Source organism: Phaseolus vulgaris, chromosome 9 (genome assembly GCF_000499845.2).
Source record: "Phaseolus vulgaris cultivar G19833 chromosome 9, P. vulgaris v2.0, whole genome shotgun sequence".
NCBI lineage: Eukaryota > Viridiplantae > Streptophyta > Magnoliopsida > Fabales > Fabaceae > Phaseolus > Phaseolus vulgaris.
In genome coordinates, this window is record NC_023751.2 from 6,254,693 (window position 1) to 6,270,273 (window position 15,581).

The 15,581-nt window shown below is 32.9% G+C and overlaps 2 protein-coding genes across 2 annotated transcripts; both read left to right on the top strand.

Moving 5' to 3' along the window:
* The first annotated feature begins 997 nt into the window (after positions 1–997).
* LOC137821945 (auxin response factor 17) lies at positions 998–4,848 on the top strand. The gene is made up of 3 exons (XM_068626762.1): positions 998–2,256; positions 3,607–4,238; positions 4,637–4,848. Exons 1-2 carry the CDS (start codon positions 1,192–1,194, stop codon positions 4,195–4,197), a joined length of 1,656 nt encoding a protein of 551 aa, XP_068482863.1. The 5' UTR covers positions 998–1,191; the 3' UTR covers positions 4,198–4,238; positions 4,637–4,848.
* A 1,687-nt stretch (positions 4,849–6,535) lies between these two features.
* Positions 6,536–11,560, top strand: LOC137821621 (uncharacterized). The gene is made up of 3 exons (XM_068626303.1): positions 6,536–6,811; positions 7,421–7,933; positions 10,758–11,560. The coding sequence occupies exons 1-3, from the start codon at positions 6,623–6,625 to the stop codon at positions 10,965–10,967; spliced, it is 912 nt and encodes a 303-aa protein (XP_068482404.1). The 5' UTR covers positions 6,536–6,622; the 3' UTR covers positions 10,968–11,560.
* The last annotated feature ends 4,021 nt before the right edge of the window (positions 11,561–15,581 follow it).

Sequence of the window (15,581 nt, forward strand, 5' to 3'; positions counted from 1 at the left end):
TTAAATTATTGTATAAATTTCTATTATAATTATAAAAATAAGGAAAAAATACTTTTGAACCAGTGTGAAACATATTTCGGTTAAAAAAAACTGAAACATACTTATACACATAAATCTAAATTTTTATTATTAATTTATATAATTCATAATTATGTAATATATATATTTATGTCCTACATTTTAGATATTATATATATTTCCATCATATGTATGGTAACAATTTTTAAACTGATTTTTAAGTAAAATATAAACACATTAATTAAAGAAAATAATGTATAATTTTATAAGCCAAAACTAATACTATGAATAATCATTTTATAAAAATATTATAATCTAGTATACTAAAAGAAAATAACTTTTTATAATTAAATTAATAGAATTAAATATTTTGTTTTGAATATGAGAGGATGTGAATATCTACCTACAGAGGAATTTGAAATGTAATGTAACAGAAATCTGTGTTCTTCTAGTAGTTGGTTATTGGTCTGTTATAGGGTAGGGATACTAGTTGTTATTATTCTAACCAGAATTTTAAAAATATAATATATAAGAGAATCTCTACCTATTTTTCCGTTATATAGGGGCAAAAACATTTTACACTAACAACTTCCATAAAGTAGTTGCCTGAATGAGGAAAATAACAACAACTTTATTATTCTAAGACCACAAGAAATATAAAAGGGCATTTTACAAAAATCTGAAGAGTAATAAGTGAAATTCACCTTGGTACAAAATGTTTTTGGTATAACTAATTAATACTAAATAAAATTAGCAACTTAATGACAATATTTTTTTTTATCTTAAACAGTACAATATTAAATGAAGTAAGAGATGGAGATGAAGAAACAGAAAGAGAAGTAGCATTAAATAATTAATAAAATATTGATGGAATTAGAGATAAATTGAGATTGTGGTGAGTCTGTTATAAATAGAGAGGGGTAAAATAGTAAATGCAAAAGGGTATAGGAATTTCAGGAGACATAATAGTTGAAAGATTGAGGAGATGAGTCTATCTTTCAGTTAGTGTTATCTTTCCGTCACAGACAGTGGTTCACTAGCACTATAAAAACAACACTCCCATTGGATTCCGTATCGTATGTTCCAAAACCCTAAGCAAACCCTCTTAATGTTCTGTATTGGGTGAGGAATTCTGAATTCTGAATTTTTTAATTTTGAATCCGTGAGTGAACAATGCCTCGGCAACCGCCACCACCACCGCCGCAGCAGCCCGGGGCTTTGGAAGCGGCGGTATGGCAAGCCTGCGCAGGACCGTCTGTGGAAATCCCCAAGCCAAATTCTATGGTTTACTACTTCGCTCAGGGACACTTTGATCAAGCCTCTTCGCCTCCGCGAAACGTCTCCTCTGCGGTTCTGGCCAGACCCTTCGTTACCTGCAACGTGGTCGCTGTTCGATTTCTTGCCGATCCTCTTACCGATGAGGTTTTCGCAAAGATGGTTCTCCAACCTGTTGCTAATGTCTTCGCTGCTGCTGCTGCTCCCCTTCATAATCATGCTGCTGCTCCCCCGCAAAAAGATGACAAAGAGGTTGTTTCGTTCGCCAAGATTCTCACGCCGTCTGATGCCAACAACGGCGGGGGCTTCTCCGTGCCCAGGTTTTGCGCGGACTCCATCTTCCCGCCGCTGGACTACGACGAGGACCCGCCCGTGCAGAACCTCTCCGTCACTGACGTGCACGGCTTCACCTGGGAGTTCCGCCACATTTTCCGTGGGACGCCGCGCCGCCACCTGCTTACCACCGGCTGGAGCACGTTCGTCAACAACAAGAAGCTTGTCGCCGGGGACTCCGTCTTGTTCATGAAGAACGCCGACAAGCGTTTGTTAGTCGGAATTCGCCGCGCCACGCGCTTTGCTCCGGGAAGGGGCAGCTGCGTAAAACTCAGGTTAATTGATGAGGAGGAGGAGGAGGAGGAGGAAAAAGAAGAGGTGAGAGGGGTTTTCTCGAGGGACGGGAAGGGGAAGCTGTCGGCTAAGGAGGTTGTGGAGGCGGCGGAGTTGGCGGTGCGGAACATGCAGTTTGAGGTTGTTTATTACCCCAAGGCTGGTTGGTCCGAGTTCGTAGTGAAGACTGAAGTGGTGGATGCAGCGATGAGGATTGCATGGAGAGATGGAATGAGAGTGAAGATGTCCGTGGAGACCGATGATTCCTCCAGGACGACGTGGTTTCAGGGTACGGTCTCTGCTGTTTCATATCAGGAGAATGGCCAATGGTGCTCTTCTCCTTGGCGCATGCTTCAGGTATAATATATAATGGCCAATTCTTTCTGAATGGCGTGATTTCTTTTGTTTGTCTTTTATGTATGTGTGTGTGTTGGTACTATGTTTAATGAATTTTACTTTCTTGGATAAGTTTTGGTATAAGGATTAGTGGCTTTCAAAGCAGATACAGGTGGAGATGGTAAAATAAAACTTGTGGATGACTTCCACACTGAGTCTTGCTTTCTTTCTTGTTGAATTTTATAAGGAAGGGAGACTAGGATGGATGCGGGTGGGGCTGCATAGTTTTTAATTAGCCAGCCACCGATACTTATCTGCTTAGAACTCTTCATTTGCTCGCAAAAATGTTTGGCTATACCTATACGAGTATGATACAGTTCTTGGTCTGTTCTGGATTCTCTATAACTTTTCATTTATGCATGGATTAAGTTTCTCATTAACATTTGTTGACTGTAGAACTGTACTTTATTCGACAAGAAACTGATGCTGAAAACCCCTAATTGTACCATTTCATTCTCCTAGTTGGATAGGGGTCGGTTTTTGTTGTAGTAGTGTGAAACTTATACTTTACTTATCTTATAAAGGATTTTTCCCGAGAATGATTTTGTGGTTTATGGTTCTATCATTGTATATAATGTTGCTTTCATTGGAATGCGGGCAATGAAAAATATAATCACCTTTTTGCTGGTAAAATATAAGAACAGAAGACTGACACACGTTCTTTGGGGCATAAAAGCATTGGAGAAGGTTCGATGCGGCTTATATTTATCATTTTAGGTAATGTATGTTAAATGCATGACGAGATTGAATTGGGAAAATGGCAGTATGATTACTCTGGTTGTCTGCTATTTCGAGGTGACATTTTTTGTTGTCTTGCCTTTGTCTGTTCTGCCTGTTGAATTTCTACACATTTGTCTAGATGTTTTACGTTGCTGGGTTTAATTCATAAGTCGTGGGTCGGTTAGATGAGGTAGGATTCGCAAAACTTTATCAAACCAATGGATAGTATTTTTCTTTTGTTTCCAAACTGTTTTCAGTTTGGATAAAGTCTTTGTCACAATTTCTACCAGAAGATCAATTAATATATGTTTCCTTTTTGGGATATACTATATGTCGGTCTTGATTATACTTGCCATGTCAAATTCTCAACAAATGTCACTGGGATGCTCTCTGTTCATGCATGTATCTAACTGCCTTTTCACTTTTGCATGGAACAATTGTAATTAGAGTTTGACTGCCCTTAATTTCTAATGTGTAGTCTCGGATACCGTAACAAAAAACTTTTTTATTGAAAGAAACTATTTGTCAAATAAGTTGTACTTCAAGAAGTTATTTTCTCTCTCAAATGACTGATACTGCTATTTATCATAGGTTACATGGGATGAACCTGAAGGGTTGCAGAATGCAAAGTGGGTTAGCCCTTGGCAGGTAGAACTTGTTTCCACCACACCTGCCCTTCATTCAGCATTCCCCTCACCAAAAAGGCTTAGAACTGCTAATGGTTCTTGGGTGTATGCTAATGGAGAGGGAGACCTCTTTTCTATGACCGGATTCACTAATCCAGCAATGGGACACCTGAATCAAGCGTTGTGGAGTTATAGTACTTTTCCTGCTGGCATGCAGGGAGCCAGGCATGATGTATTTTCTGCATCAAGTTTTTCCAGTTATCCAAGGGACATGTCTCATCTGGGTATGTGTAATTCCTTTGGGAACAGCACATTTTCAAGGCTGAATAATTTGTCCATAGATCCATCCCCTGATAGCCGTAGCAGTTTGCATTCCTGTGTCATAGACACTGTTGGGAATCACAAAAGCAACTCAACAAAACCGGTGTCTGATTCATTTCAGCTATTTGGTGCAGTCATTCGGAAAGAACAACCTGTTCAAAGTAGTTTGACAGGCACTGGTTGCGCTAGCACAGGAGATAAAAAAGCCTTGGAATATAAGGGTTCTTACTTGTGAAAGTGACTGTGACTATACGATACATATAAGTAGCTGTACAGGTATGCATATATCCGAGTAAATTGAATTTCTTACTGCCAACAATTACAAATCAGCTACTGATGCTTTATTGACATTTTTGTGCTGAAAATATGGATTATGTAGCTCAGTTACATGTATTCTGTTTTTTATAATGTTGTTTGAATGTACAACTTGTATAATTTGAAGGATTGTTCCGTCCAAGTGCCTAGTACATATATATAGAAAAACATTAGAGGAATGTTTGTTTTGATTATCATAAAATTTGTTGGGAGAGGATAAAAGGTGTGGGGACTTCTTTATAACATGAAAATTTGGCATAATCTTTATATTATTTGAATAGTTTACCCTGGTTAGTTTGATGTAATTGAAAAGCATGTAAATGTTTTTTTACTAACTTTGGTGGTTGCTTTTCATCCAGGTAGGAACTTCTTCCCAGCTGGAAGCTGACCACCCTTCTGAACCTGGACTAAGCAATACTTCAAAAACAAATCCTTTATATCTCACAATTTATGTCATTTTTTTTTCTTACTGCACAATTTATGATATTTCTGAATACTATTTTTCTTTTTATTTGGACAAATGATTCTTTTGTTAGTTTACTGCTTAATTTGATGTCTCCATTTTTACATATCTTATACGCAATTGATTTTGATCCTCATTAATGAGATTAGATTCAATTAAATTCTTCTACTGAGGGGTAACTGATTTTTTATAATGAATCTGGTATGACCAAAATTATTAAATAATGTTAATATTGAAAGTAATAATAATATAACTATTAATTAATTAATTTTATTTCTATTAATTAAATATTTCTTTGAAATATTAACTTATTAAAACTTTTAAATATAAAATATTTCAAAATATTTTTAATTGATCTAGTCCCATCCAATAGAAGGTGAGTACAATTAGATCTAAATCATGCCCAAATACTCATTCTTAATATCTTAAAGGGATTTTAAAATTCACGAGTAACATCTTGGCACTGAAAAGAAGAACATTTTGTAGCTAAAAGAATTTTGTTTACTTTTTTTTTATCATCTAAAAAGTAAATTTTGGAAAACACTTAAACAAAATCAGATAACGAAAGATCTAAAAAGTATTTGTATACCGATTTGTTTTCTCTACTAAAACTACATTATCAATTATTCACAAATACACCAAATCACACCAGTTTTTTATATGTATTTTTAGTTACAAGTATTTTTTTAGAAACTCAAGTGTATTTTTAATTGTTTCTTTAAATAATATTTTAAGTATTTGTATTCATACAAACTTTTCAAATTCTTAACACACTTCCAAATATTTGAGAAAATCGTTTTAGACAATTCTATATTTGGAGAGGTGAATTTATAAGATAAGTTTTGTCTAAGTGTTCTCAAAAGATAGACTAAACTTAGATTGAAGGTATTAGAAAGAGAATGGGATTGTTTGTTTTGATTTTTTCACTATATAAACTCCATGAAAGTTATAATAATTAGAGGTTTCTTTCACTAACTTCATTAGTTTTTTTTTTAAACTATGCACAGAGAGAAAACTATCATACTATATTATACAAAATTGAATATATTTCATCAACTTAATTATAGATAAAATAAAGTTTGTTTGTCTTGTTAAAGGTGATACTAAATTTGGCTATAGTCAATGTGACTTTTTACAATATTTTTTTTTATGTTTTTTATTTTTATATTCTATACATTTTTGTATTGGGTTATCTTTTCTTTTTATATTATAATGTTAGATTCACTCAAGCATATTTTTACGAACATCTAACGTATTGAAATATCACTCATGCATAACCATAAATCAGAAGAGGAAAGGAAGAAACAATTATTAAAGGAAGACAGAAAAAAATCATCTTATTAAAACATAGAGCAATCCTCTGCATATATCACAATCATGAGAAAAAAAAAGTGAAACAAAACTAAATATTTATAATATATGTTATTACATATCTCACAACAAATAAATATATAATTATAATTATTGTAAAAAAATTCACCTTAAAAATTAGTTTGTGTGCATGAATTATATTTAAAGTCTTTCTATGGAATAAGTGACTCTCTTGTAAATAACAATAACTCATAATATATTGTAGGTACTCCTTTTTTTTTAATAATCCTTGCTTGTATTAATATTAATTAACACAAAATGTTGCTATAAATAACTTCAAAAAAATTAAAATAAAATTTTAAAAAGAAACTAAAACTGATTTTAGTGATGACATAAACACTAACAAATTATTAACTTAATTTTAAAAAAAATGAATGTGACAAGACAGTAAAAATAGAACAATGATACTTGGTTTGAACAAATACACATCCTAGAACATTCCAGAACGCACGAACAGAAAGTATCTGTGTCTTGTTACCCTCTGACGAGCACAAGAGAAGAGAAGCAATCAATGGCTACCTTTCTCTCCAATCAATCTCTGTTGGCTTCTTGTCCATGTTCTACTCCCTTCTCTTCTAAGCCCTTTCAAACCCTAAAACCCAAAATCATATCTTTTCCATTTCGGGGGTTTCCACGCCCTCTAAATTCCTCTCTCAATCGAAGAACCCCATTAAAGTATTCTCAAGATTCCCCTCCAACTGTACGCTCTCACTCGTTCAAATCTTACAATTTTTCATTTTTTGATAATTAGTTATTCTAATTTACTGCATATTGGATTTGTCACGAGTACTGTTCTCCTTGCTACTTTGTCATAATAGGATTAGAGGAGTGCTATCACACACATCCTCACACACCATTATGTTGTTTCACATTATTAATCACCAGGGAGTCATTAAATTAAACGTGAGATTCTGCATTTTCTTTTTTGTAATTTCTAGTAATTTTCATATAGTAAGAAAATTGCATTAAAGAAATGTGAAATGTGTTGCTAGCATTTCTGATAGTCTTCATAGATATTGAATCCTCAATGTTTCAATTTTGCCTTCTTGTACCTCTGATACTTAGTCTCTTGCACTATCGATTGCAGGAGGGTATCCTAGTACAAAAAAAATAAAAATAGAACAATAGTTTACTTAAAATTTACCCATTTTATTTTATTTTTATACATATTGTTCTTACACTTCAGAACTTCGAGATGTTTGATTATTTTAAGGTGCAGTAGTTTATTTTTGTTTCACTTGTTAAAGATCCTATATTTTATATTTATGTACCTAACCTAGTCAAATTCTTTTTCTCTTGTCCTTCATAGAGAAATGATGAGACAGGTGAGACCCGGAAAGATTTAAGAGGGATAGACGGTGATGAAGATAAAAAGCCATTACCCAGTTTAATGGTCCTCCTTGAAGCATACAAGGAAGCCTTTTTTAATGGTGATGAAAATGTTGTTGCTCTGATTGAAGAGAAAATATATTCAGAACTAAATAGAAAAAATAAATTGATTCAGAAAGTATCAAGTTTATCAGCAGACAAAGCTACTTCCAAGGATAGATATTTTCGATTACAAGCTGATTTTGACAATTTTAGGAAAAGATTTGACAAAGAAAGACTTAGCATCCAATCTGATGCCCAACAAGAACTCATTGAAAAGCTTTTGTTGATGGTGGACAGTTTTGAGAAAACAAAACAGCATATTAAAGCAGCAACAGAGAAAGAGAAGAAAATTGATGTTAGCTATCAAGGCATTTACAAGCAATTTGTAGAGATTCTGAGGAGTCATCATGTTTCAGTGGTAGCAACAGTGGGCAAGCCGTTTAATCCCTTGGTAAGTAATATTTACAAACACCTTTGGTCTTGTGTGCGAAATTTCTTTCCTTTTGTTCTGAGTTGGTACTTGGCTGTGTAATCCAACAAATGTTATCACTACTCTATAGAAAATAATTTGAGTACAATGGTGCCTAGGGTTGAATTTACTACATCGACTGAAGAAAATTATTTCTATTATGAAATTAGTGCAATTAATGAAGCAAAGGGACTTTGAGTAGGAAATAGCTAAAATAATAATTAAAGCAATGTGCAGAACAATGTAATTGATGAAATTCAATAATATAATCTTAACATTGATTCTTAAGATTGATCTTAAACAGTTTTAAATGGCAATCTATGGTGGCATAGTTGTGTGGGCTGCTGCACCAAACCAAAGGCTGAATAACAGCCTCAGCTGCCAGGACAGCAATACTGTGTGTTTATTCCCAAAAGGCCACTGAATAGAGACGTTAGAGCTTGTTGGATGGGGGGGGGGACTATTTTTTGGGGTTTGAATTTCCAAAAAATGAAAGCTGAAACTGTAGTGTAGTGAAAATAATAAAGATGACTTGGATTTTGAAGGTTAATAACCTTGTATTTACTCTGATTGGTATTTACTTGTATGTTTTTTAAGACACCTCTGACTTTTTATGGTTTATTATGAATGCCATGAATTTTTAATAATTTTGAGAAGTTATATGTGCATAGTATGCAATGTAAGCTATATAAATAAATTTAGGAATAATGGCTATCCCGCTATAGCATTTTATCAGATTTAAGATGGACCTTTTTTCCCTTTAAATAATTGGTTAAGATGGACCAAACTCATTGATCATTATTTCCTTTATTAATAGACAATCCTAGAAAATTTGTTAGGATTTAATATACCAGTAGCCTTAAAATTTGAGTCAGATTTCTAGCCAACAATATTGGTATTGCAAACAATTTCGATGCCTCAATTTTTTGCTGTGTTCTATATTAGACCATGATTCTCAGATTCCCCGCCCACCACTAAAAGGAAAAGGAACTAGTGATTTTACATTCAGGATTTGAGGATACAAGAATATAATTTCTTATAGTATTACTTTTTTTTTTCTCGAAAAAGGCATTCATTGATCTGTATTTTTCTAGGAATCTGGATCAAATCAATATATGGAGTACCTTGTACAATGAGTGGTTAAATTTGGGAACAGTGTTGCTTGTTAGGTTACTTTTATATGGGGAGATATTCCATAAGTATTGCATTGGAATATTTAAATTTATCACTAGTTACTCCCTGATGGTTTTGGATTTATGGTTATAAGGTGCACAACTGCTCATAATGCATTTGGACTCACAACTAACATTTTTAATTAATAAAAAAATTCCATTAAATGAGATGTTTGTTTGGAGTTGTTCCTTTTCTAGAACTTAAAGAGGATAATCTTTGCAAGAATCAAATAAATTTTTTGTTTGGGATTTTTTCACCAGTAATATGAGTGGGATTATTCTTGTTTAAGTATTGTTGGTGAAAATAATCCTTGAATAACAGGAGCTCTATCAATTTGTTATATCTGATGCCTTGACGAGGTCAAGCTGAAAACAAATTTACAAATTAGAGTTTTAGCCCTGGTTTGTTTTCTGTTTTCAACAACAATTTTCTATTTTCTACTCTCAGTACATTTGAAAGTGTTTGTTCCCAAAGCACATTTCTGTTTTCTAAAAGAGTGGTGAATTGACTCCTGAACAGAGTACCTTGGAAAATAGAAAGAAAACTAGGATCAGATAACATAAAACAAAAAGGAGAGAAGGAAATTAAAAAGACTCTAAGTTTTTTCTTTTAATTTTCTTATAGCTAGTATGATTCTTGTATTGGTTGTCTCATCACAATCCCAAAGACTACACATTGCCTTTTTAACTGTACTCTTGTGCTAAAGGAACAGGTTGAACTTTAAACATATTATTTACCATGGGTATCTACGGTAAACACCTGTGGTTATTAATTATTACACTTGGATTTTTTTTTATTGAAATCTAAACCTTCTTTACTCCGTCTTTGTTATATTGAGGTAGGGTAAAGAATGAGTTCAGTACAGAAAGTATTTGCCATATTTTGTTTGTAGTACAATAAGGAAAAAATAATAGTCTTAGTACATAAACTTTAATTTCGTAGTTTTGTTCGAGTTTGGTCTTTAGTAATCGACAGTGTTTGTTCTTAAAGAAAGAATTAACTTTAATATGCAAACAACCTTGAAGGGAACTTTTATCCTTTGCCTTTGTTTTGTAAATTTAAAATCCTTACTTTCAAGGTTAATTCCATATTAACATTAATTTTATTTTGAATGAATACACATGACAAATACTAAAAACTAAACACATGCTCAATTAGCTTAACCATTAAAGGGATTCAAACAAAATTAATGAAATTAAAATATAAATCTTTGTACTTACACTGTTATTTATTTTCATTGTACTAAAAACGAAACATGTCAATAACCGGATCAACTATTTACCATTTGAGGTATTATAGGTATTGTCCATACATAAAAATTAGGTAGATATGTGTAATATTTTAAAATAATAGTTGTCATGTGTAAAAATATTGCATGAGGTAGGGAGGCAGGTGTAATTTTCCGATCAGGAAAGGTTAAGTGTAAAATATTGTTTTATTCACAGGTTTGCCTTGTCTAATTCTCCTCATTTTACCCATCTTAGAAGAGTTTTCATTGCAATATAAGCTTGAAAATAAAATGGGTAGATTGTACCTGCTTGTTGAACGCATTTTTGATGAAACCTTAGAGAAAGTCATCCACGCAGTGACTTGACTATTGTTTAATCTGTTTTCTGTTTTACTTTTGTTGTAGCAACATGAAGCCATTGCACGTGAGGAGTCAACAGAGTTCAAGAAAGGGATTATAATTAAAGAATCCCGACGTGGTTTCTTGCTCAGAGATCGAGTTCTAAGGCCAGCCCTCGTGAAGGTTTCATTAGGTCCTGGAACTAAGAAATCTCCACTGTCTCCTGACAACTCCATGGAGCAACCTTCAACAGCTGCTGGAATAGATGAAAGATAGTCTCTTCAACTTTTTTAACTCATTAAAACTCTAGTCATATCTTTACATTGCTCAGCTTGAAATGCTTATAGTATTCAATATTTTGGTATTTGGTCCTTAGGTGAGTGTAGCCCCACACCACACTTGAATTTTTAAGAAAGGGAATTAATTTTGATCATGAGAGAACGATGAGTTTCTTGTGCAATCCATTTTTAACCAAAAGCCAAAAATGGTTCATTCTATAGCTCTTCTGGCATTTTTGTTCCTTGTCTCAACTGCAGAAACGCCTTGTAGCCAACCAAAAATCAACTGCATGTGGAGTTCTAAAGTGAAGCTCACATGAAGCCTGATCACTGTTATGTGTCTAGCGTTAGAACGCTCTATTGTTCTCTAGCAAAACCTTTTCATGAGGCAATGCCAAGTTACACACTAGAACTTGTAAGTGATAATTTATTTTTTATTTAAAGTCATTCAAACCTATCTATATCTCGGTATTGGTATGAGTTTCATACTATGCTGGAATCATGTTTTCACCGTATCATATTATTGTTCCTGGTCTTCTGGTATTATGTGTTGAACAAATCACAATTTTGATTCAGTTCTTATCGTTCCTACTCTGTTGTTTGCTGCACCTCTAATGTGTATGGTATATTATCACAGACAAAATATTGATAAGTTCTTATGTACTTTTTTATTTAATACTAAATGATCTTCATTAAATTATGGTGTCTTAAATATTCACATCTCATTGGAGTGCTTATAGTACCAACCATATACGTAACTTACTGTAAGTTGTCTCTTGCGATATTGGGATTGCCAATTGAGTAAAATACAATATAAAATTGTAGTTTCCTGTCTCTATCACCTGAAAGTAACTTATATAAATCATAATGAAACTTATTTATTCATAAGTTAAAATCAATTAATGTAGAATTTTTTTTTTAATTTTAATTTTTTAATTTATATATAAGAAATTTTAAATTATGGAAAAACAATTTTATTTTATTTATTATATAAAAATATTAAGAAGTTTATATAAATGAATATAAAATATTTGTTAGGAAACTTGTGGAGAATGACAAGCAATCATCACTGGGCTGTGGATGAAAAATATTTTAAACTTTGGGACAATTAGTATAGGGGTAGTTTTTAGTGTTTAAGAAATTTGAAAAGCAAGATGTTTATTTTTTTTTGTGATTTTTAGAAACATTTATTCTTTGTTTTTCATAACGTTGTTAAAAAAATTAATTTTTCTTGAGTTGAAAAATGAACACTCTAAAAACGTATCATATTAGTGTTGTTACATTGTTGAGAATATTCATATCAATGGTATAAATTTTAGTTATTGATGAGAAATATAAGTGTGAAGATTCGTAATTCCAAAGAAGAAAAGAAGTTGTAGCAGACGCATTCTGAGTGAAAAGGATAAATGGAATATTATAGTGGGCATAGAGTTGGCAGATGCAATGGATGCGTTACTCTCCAAGTACATGCTTGTTTGGTGTCTCAGACGCAACATAAGATGCTAAAAGAAGCATATGATGTAGGCCATGTTTGCATGCTTCTAACGTAACCAAGCACACACAACACAACACATGACGCCATGATGGAAATTAATTGGACCAATTCAAATAGAGAGAATAAGAGAGAAGAGATGAACCATGCAAGCACCACAAGAAAGAGAAACCAAGATTGATAATAAAGTCATGAGAGAACAATTTTATTATTTGAGTGTATTTAAGAGGATTGTTATTCGACATTTTTTAGTGTCAAAATAATTTTTGTACTTTATTTTTACATTTGTGTTTTTTTGTTTTGTTTTGAAGCTTCTAAAAAAATGAAAAAAAATAAACAAACAAAAATAATGTTACTATTAGTAAAATTATCACAAAACATATCTTAACTATCAACTTTTTTCACCAGCCATAATCAATCATCATCACTTGAAAATGAAAAAAAAAATATGCGGAGAGACATTGGGAGGGGTATGGAGGTCAAAGAATTGTCTAACAGTTAATGGTTGACTACTTTTATACCGACATCATTTACCTTGTTTGAAATCAACTTTATCAAACTCTCATCAATTTTGTAAAACTCAAATGTTTCCAACTTCTTTAAGTGGATTATCCTCTTTCTACAAATTTGAATTATCATATTTTTGTTGAACCTTGTACTAGTGCGTAAGAATGCTTATGAAAATACATTGATTAAAGTAGATCAATAATTAATTAATAATATATCTTATGAAATCTGCATATAATATTTTAGGGTGTTTTAATTATGTCAAAAATGATTTTGATACTTTAGAGTATAATAAATTGATTACTTACCTAAATATGTCCTAATGTACAAGAAGTATTAAAATATTAAAAATATTTTCTCAAATACTCTTATTTATTTATAAAAAATATTAAAACATATGACCAAGGTTCTAACATAAAATAATAAATGAAAAATATTTTGGAAAGAAAAAAATTATTATTTTATCATTATTGTTCTTACTAGAGAGATGAGACTTAGAGAACTATTGAAGTCTTCTTCTCCTTCCTTCGGTCGGTCAGATTGTTGGATGATGAACTAGGATTCTTCTCGTCCTCCTGCTTCTCCTTCGGCACTCGGTCTCGGGTGAACACCGAATGGTGGGGGTACTTGCGAAGGCATTCCGCAACTCAAGTCAGTAAAGCGGGTGGTCAACTCTCTGGTAGGTGAATAGTAATAAATGACATACCTTACTCCTTGGGATGCATGCTATTTATATTATTCTAATGGGTCTACCTTGTTGGGCCTGTTTATCGGAGTGGACCCTGCTTAGGGTTGCATTACCTAATTCTTAATGACGGATTAACTTCACTGACTTTGGTTTGAGCGTTAACGGTAATATGGGTCGACCATCGGTCAGGTTCCCCTGGTCTCGGTCGTCTCGACCAAGTATTCTAAGGTCTCGTCCAGGTAGACCGTTGGCCTCGTCGTCTTGGCCGAGTCTCTCAGGTCTCGGCCAGGTTCCCCAGGTCTCGGTCAGGTAGACCAGGTCTCGGACAACCAGGTGGGTCTCGGGCAGGGAGACCAGGGGTCGACCTCGCCCATACCGGTACAATTATCATGTCAAACTTCTTCATTGGCATATTCTTTAGGAAATACAAATGAAGAGTCTAAATCAATGAATGGTTATTAGGATGTGTGAGCAACGAGGAAGTTTGAGTGGTGGACATAAATGAAATTCAAAAAATCATGTTTATAATCATCATTTCAAAATAATATAATGGTTGAGGAGAGTTGTCACAACTTTCTCCTTAGTAGTTGTCTTACTAGGAATCAAACTATTTGACAGTGACTTGATTCACCTAGCCTTAAATCGAACTTGTGATCGAACTTATGATCTTAGCTTTAATACTAATTGTTGAATCAAATCTTTATTATTAAATTAAAAGTTATAACCGATAATCAAAATATAACTTTTTACAGTTAATAATGTAGGAATCAAAACATTATGATTTAATTATGACTTGACTCATCTAGCATCTCTTAGAGAACAATTGATGTACCATGTAAACAAAAGTGATGAAACATTTCTCCAAATACAAGTGGTCTTTTGTATTGAATGCATTTGTTGATAGTATTAATATATTGAAGAGCTTGGCAAATGATGACATCATAACGGTAAAAAGATATTTTCCAATCAACCGCATATGTCATGGTGGAGAACAAAGGTACATGCTTGATTCTCTTTTGATGAATTTACCATGGATGTACTTCCTATGATTAACGTGCGCCACCATAACTTCACTTGATAATTGTGCATCACTAGAAGCTTTCCATGTTTTGTGTAAGGCACTTCATTTAAATCCAATACTAAAAGAATCCTTCAATTTTATAGTACAAGGTAGAGAGACTTTATTGGACATTTATCACTAATTGGTCAATCAATAACATTTATATTCACATTGTTCATGTGTCATATAAAACTTTTAAAGGTGAAATTTTGCAATATGTTGGTAAAGCCAAATGATTGTTATCATATGTGTCTGAGGTCCAAGATGACCACTAAAGATATTGGGATGTTGAATATTTTTACAAGTTACCTCATTGACTACTGACTAGGAAATTTTCTCAGAGTATACTTGTCATCACATTATCATTCTTGTTAAGGTATAAATTTTATGATACATGGATAAACGATTCATCATAGAAATTTTAATCCTCATCAATCAATATAATCTTGTCAAGACAATCCATGATTTTAATAATAAATAATATTAAGTTTTCATGATTCAATTAAATATGCCTTAAGTATATTTGCAAGACGGACTATTTTTCACCCTTTTATGAGTTTGTATGCTCAAGTTGGTGTTGTAAGTATTATGATGAAATATCCAAAGATAAAGTTGTCATTCACATAACAAGTTGAGTGCAATTAAAGAAGGTGTCAACTAAAGGTTACATACCTTTGATAAAGCATTAACACAAGGCAATGATCTACATGCAAGCTCCAACATTCCTTTCCAAGACATCTATAAATAAAAGTTCTCCCATGCATAAATGACTATAGTATTGTAGAGTAATTATATGCATATCCAAATGGAATTAAGTGTTCTGCAAACAATAATATTGTAAAGCTAATTTAAGTGCAAGATTAAT